At 42.1% G+C, this 6,000-nt stretch overlaps 1 protein-coding gene across 1 annotated transcript in view; it reads left to right on the plus strand. All coding sequences in view use genetic code 11, as the record gives it.

Annotated features, from left to right (window-relative positions):
- Window positions 1–717: 717 nt before the first annotated feature.
- Window positions 718–6,000, plus strand: part of EGR_07627 (Bestrophin-1) — a gene marked incomplete at both ends in the record, with an annotated part of 7,334 nt that continues 2,051 nt past the window's right edge. Inside the window, 6 exons of the mRNA XM_024496876.1 lie at window positions 718–788; window positions 1,690–1,800; window positions 2,200–2,353; window positions 2,623–2,874; window positions 4,709–4,934; window positions 5,719–5,921. Coding sequence (XP_024348732.1) covers window positions 718–788; window positions 1,690–1,800; window positions 2,200–2,353; window positions 2,623–2,874; window positions 4,709–4,934; window positions 5,719–5,921 — 1,017 coding nt within the window. The remainder of the gene's footprint in view (window positions 789–1,689; window positions 1,801–2,199; window positions 2,354–2,622; window positions 2,875–4,708; window positions 4,935–5,718; window positions 5,922–6,000) is intronic.

Here is a 6,000-nt window from a genome sequence, read left to right on the forward strand (position 1 = left end):
ATTGGGAGATGAATAAAGAGATAACGAAAGAGGTGGACAAGTGGATGATGAGTTGAGAGACAGATGGAGAGATAAGTATGTGGGTGGATGGAATGATATGTTGGCAACATTGATCACTAAGGCTATTGCATCTTCATAATACAAGACAGATGATGCTAACTTGATCGACAAGGCCCCCTTTACCTGCGGGCATGAGGCCGATGAAAGCAGTGTCAGCTGTTTGAAAGAATGCAGCGCAACGAGTGTGCTTGACAGGTGGAGTCACTTAAAACAAACAAATCTACAAATACCCATGCACAAACAGAGAAACAGGGAAGGTTAACCATTTGCATCATGCCACGTTTTTATGTTGGAGGTAGAGTCTTTCGAGTGCCGCATAAGTCATCCTCCGGTAGCACAAATGACAGGTCTCCTCTTTGAACAAACCACCTCCGATTGGCATCACGCTCATTGGCGGGGCTTAAAACTCCTTTTTCGATCGTAAGTTTAGACTCAAGAAGTGGACTATCTAGGGGACAGAAGGAGCGGAGGGTAGGCAACATGGTACACTGAAAGCGCCAACCTTGAGATTTGAAGGTTGCGCTTGCATGTGTGCGTGCGCGAGTGTGTGCGTGTGTGTGTGTGTGTGTGCTAGGGGTGCATTACACATTGTCATCATAGGCCCAACAAACACACTCACACAGGTTCACCCACAGGTGGGGAGTATCATTTTCATCCATGCCGATCTCTTATGTGGATGACATCTCCGCCGGTAGTGGAGCCTTCATTTTCCTGAAGATTCTCCGAAGGTAACACGCCCCCCTTTCTGCCCCCTCCTACCCCCCCCCCCACCTGCAAGTTTGTATTTCTGTCATGTCTTGCCTCTTCCAACTGCCACACACCAAACACGCTCAAGGGGTAACATCGGCGTCAATTAGCATGCTTGGCAGAACCCGCACTTACCCCTCATCGATTTTTTGATTACCGGCTTCAAGGTCTGAGTAGTGCTCAGGAGGTGCTCCGTTTTCCAATTTCATCATTTAATTAGGGCCTCGAAAATCGATCCCAATGCGGTAGGTTGATGAGCTTTTTATGAAGTACATTTCTCATTTAGTAGGTCACCTCTCATTTTGGCAGGTATTCTGGCAAATCATTTCTTCTAAATTATCAAGTTTTTTCGAATTTTTGTCATTTAGTGGAGGTGTTGGAGGCTAGTTGGTGTTTAAAATAGGTGTCATATTAATTGACGCATACTTTACATTTTGTTGATCACTTTTGGATGGAGCTTAATTCATCTCTTGATGGAGTAGAATCTAGGCGCCTCTACTTATCCATTCTCTCTCTATTCTGCATCCATCCTGTATCCTTCTATCCCGCATCCATCTATCCTACATCCATACAGCCATCCATCCCGTATCTATTCATCCCATACCCATCCATCTCGAATCCATCCATCCATTAATTAATTGATTAACCTTCTTTGGCTTGGCTTCCGCACCCTTGAGTTGGCCTCACAAAGTACTGTCATGCAATATCCATCAGAAGAACATCTTTACTACATGGCATCGCTCAATCTATTGACACCGACAAGCTCATAACAAAGGCACATGCAAATTTTCAACAATACTAAATTACAAATTGAGGGCAGGGTAATCAGGACTTAATGGATGTGTTTTAAGTTCTTTTTTCTTGTACTTTTCTGTTCAACAGATGGAAAGGTAGCCTGTACAAACTGGTATGGGTCGATCTCCTGCTTTATCTGTGCGCTTACTACGCAATAAGTCTGACCTACCGTCTTGCGCTTCCGGAGCCACAGAAAAGGTAGGCCTTTCTTTTTCTCCCTTTCAAAAACACAAAAGTGGGAGAATCAATTACTTAGGTGAGAGTAGTTGTGCGAAAACAAGTGCCTCTTTGTTGGGGTAATTCCTATGAGGGTAAAATATTGCATTATGCTTGAGCACCTACTGAACATCCATTGAAGACATCAAGGCCACAAAATCAACCGCACTCTGTTAAGACACAAGTAAGTGCCTATAAACACGTGTGGCTGTTGTCAAGTGGAAGGTCAAGGTTGACAGCTTTTCCATTTTCTCCTATGGGGAGAGGACTGGTAGTTTCCAAGGCCATGAAATGTCTAAAGCTGCTTTTTTTTAAGACTCATTCTTTTTACAGGATTTGACATTTGTCTCTTAAGTATCTGTTCAAGTTTTCCCTCTTTAGGGTATTCGAGGATGTTGTTCGCTTCTGCGAGGGTATGAAAGGCAACATTCCCGTTTCCTTCCTGTTGGGCTTCTTCGTCTCCGGGGTGATTGGACGATGGTATAAGATGTACATGCTCATTCCCTGGATGAATCAAATAGCTTACTCGACTATGGTAACTAATAACAGACTGCATCGCCATTTATAAATTTAATTCCATCCATAAGTGGTAAAAGAATAATCCAGTTAATCCATAAATATCGTGATTAGTTCCTTCTGCCAATCAGAGATTAACCAAACAGGAAATTGGATGAGCATTACGGAATGACGCATACATTAATTTAGATATTTGCTTAAAAAGTTAAATTTGTAGAAAAACTTGCCATTTTGGCTAAAGTTGGGCCAAGAAAGTGCTATTAAGGCATAGGATGGTGTTGGTTTCAGTCCTACGTGAATTGTGCCGACAAGACGATATCTCGTGGGATCCGACTTTCACTGATGCGCTATATGAATTTGGCCTGGATTCTTCTAATGCGACGAATTAGTGACCAAATCGCCGACCGTTTTAAGCAGTTGGATGAAGATTCCAATAGTGATGATGAGGGTATCACTAAGTACTGTGAATACCGTTCCACCAGATGCAAACGACGCACAAAGTTGAAGCATGCCAACCAACACCCTTGGAGCATTTCACAGGTGAGTACTATCAATCATACATTATTTCTGCTTTCAAAATCCTTGCACCTTTTAGCGATCTTAAGATAAGAGATTAGGCCTAGAGATAAGGAGTTTTACTTGTCGATCAACAACTGGGCACGTCATTTATGTGGAAATGCTATATTTTCTAATTCTTTGTCTAGACGGTTGAAAGCCAGTTTTCATGCCTATAAGACTTCCTTTTTATATCATTTTGCCATTACATTATGTATTTATTTTCGAGCATTTTCTTTTCAATTTATCGCTTGAATGGCATTCGATGTAACAAGCATCATTACCTTAGTGGCAGGTAAACTTATTTTAAAATAAAAGGTTAAAGCAATTGGTGATTTTCCTTTACAAATAGATGAGGATACCGGTCACCTTAAGACTGTCTTTACCCTTTTATTCAATTCAAGTCATGCAAGTTTCACTTTTAAATGGACTTGTGGAATATGTGGTTGCTATAGCGACGCTAATAAATTATTTCAAAAACCGTGGCTGGCCAATTGTACAATTTTACAACAGTGACGTTAACCTTTTTACTTAGCCACATGTACGCTGTTACATTTGTGGTGTTTGCACAAACCCCTTTCTTTTCTCATAAATAAATGTTGCGTTTTTCCCGCCGGGAGTGTTTAAAAGTATTGCCGCTGATGTGCTGACAAACATAGCAGGAACCTTAAATTTTTTCGTTCTTAGTGGCTAAGGACTTAAAAGAGGAAATGGCAAACAAGTCTTTTTTGGAAGAGATTTAATGATTTTCAAATTGTTGAGTTGGGAGTTATTCAAATGGATGGTTAGTGCTTATCTCATCGTGGAGGTTCCATCTCCTTCTGAATTAACCTAATTGCTTCTAATGTCCCGTATACCAGTCTTAAAGTTGCACATTTAAATCTGTTTACTATGGGAATCACAAATAAAGGGAAAATGTAAACTGCCGTATTGGAACGATAAGATGTTCGGTTGAAATATAGCAGTAAATTTTTCTCCGAGATAATTGTTGGCACGCTCTCATTTATTCCAACATGAACGCATTTAAGTAGGCAGTGTGTTTTCTGTTAAGTTTACTTGTCGACTTTTGCCGAAATTACAAGTTTACCCTCGAAGACGTTTCTTGTTGTTGGTCCCCCGCTAGTGAGCATGACCGACTGAGTTTGTATCACTGTTTCAAAACACTCCTTTAAGAACCTATTTTATTCTCACAGAAGTTAAGTTTAAAACTATCACAGTTGCACCGGCTCTTGTTTTGCGTCTTTTTACGGACTTAACCATCCACAAGAGGTAGGAACACTGGGAAAGTCAAGCATACCACATCAGTGTAGCACTCGAGTCACTCCTGAAGTCGTTGTCAGACGCACATTTGCGGATGACCCTCATTCTTTGCACTAAAAGGAGCGAAAGTAGACCTTTGTACCACCGTCGCAGAAGTCGAGGCTTAAGCATTTTGAAAAATGGCGTCATAGTATGAAATAGTTTGCTTGACTATACAGCAATAGCTTTGATTCTATGTAGCGATTAGTATCATGAATCAATTGTTTACTGGAACGTAAAGAGCCGGCTTTACTCGTTACTAATGTTCTTTAGTAAATTTGTCATCATTTTATAAGAAATGACTGTTGATACTGTATGCTGTCTGTGTTGAAGGCCATTTCCAACACAGCACACTTGGGTGGTAGCATTCGTCCCTCTTCCACTTCCTGCATTGCTGACAGTGCCGCAGCAACTAAATCACCCATCAAAAAGACTAAAGCCCTCCATCTAGTGACATTTAAATCTGTCTGGAAATCAGCGACGACTACATCTTTTACTTTTTTAACTTTCCAAAATGCAGTTTCGTCGCAGCCAGCACAGCGCCACGCGCACTCCGCGCACTCCATTCGATGGTGGGGTGGCGTTCTCATACAAACGAGCGAGCTTCTACCATTCGACATTGTTGACAGATGATTCTCCATCTTCTCCCACTCCACGGGAGCAAAGCATTGATATGTTCAATCCCTTTGAGGGGGATGACGAATGGAGCATTCGGGCGACGCTGCATGAATTCAACAAGGATAGAAGTAAGTTAATAATTTAATAAATTCAGAGGCACATGGTCGGGTGAATTTTTTCATCCATTTCATATTCCTGCGTCCTTTCATCTATCATGCACTATCCTATATCCACCCACACATCCATGAGTGGCCTTGGTGATCTCATTTAGCCAGTTAGTGGCTAGACTGTATGCACGCGGTGCGTTCTCATGATTATTCATACGCATCAGCAGATAAAGACAGCTCTGTCGTAGACATCAAAGGTGCTTTGAGAGTCTCGTCTAATGAAGGATTGATAAGCTATAAATGCGTGTTCGCCTCTTTTCCTTATCTTACTTCTCAACCCGAGATTTGATAAATTTCTGCATTTCGGCGACGCTTCAAGAATCCATTAGTGGTGAGACGTCCTTTTCTCCATGACCAGTAAAATCATGCTAGTTGGACGTCATAGTCACAGATGACTCGCACTCGCCTTACCAACTAGAGCTAGTCATTGAGCAGGAACCAATCAGATTCTGCCCGCTCGTGCTTGAGACCGCTCTTGGTTGCGCAGCCATGTAAGGCCATTCACTAGTCCCGAGCGTTCTGATTGGCTGTCTTGAGCGAAGACAAAGCCAAAAGGCACAACTACTCGTGGTGCAATCTTTCACAAGACCGCTCCGCGTACGGGCGTCTTAACACACTTGCTAGATGCAGGGGTCCCGGTCTAGCTTGAAGATCGCTCGTGTGAAATTGAAGGATTAGATTGAAATCTCTGACAATCGAAACCAGGAAACACACAAATGCACCTTTCACATTTTTTGTCCTTTAGAAGTGCGGGAAACTTTCGGCAAGATAATAACTGAGCCCGAAATCCGCGCTTTTGAGGCAATTGCCAAGTACTACTTCAAACAGACTCGTCAACGCTACCTACCCGAGTACTGGGTGCCTCTCCAATGGGCTGTTCGGCTGGTTCAAAAAGCCGGTCTGCATGGCAACATTCCCGATCCTCGTATGATTGGTGTCATGTTCAAGGTTATCGATCTTAACTTTATTTTCTGTTGAAATTGTTTTAAATTTTGGCTTTTAAGCCCACCTTTTTGTTAGCATGAAT

Source organism: Echinococcus granulosus, assembly GCF_000524195.1.
Source record: "Echinococcus granulosus chromosome Unknown EG_S00082, whole genome shotgun sequence".
NCBI lineage: Eukaryota > Metazoa > Platyhelminthes > Cestoda > Cyclophyllidea > Taeniidae > Echinococcus > Echinococcus granulosus.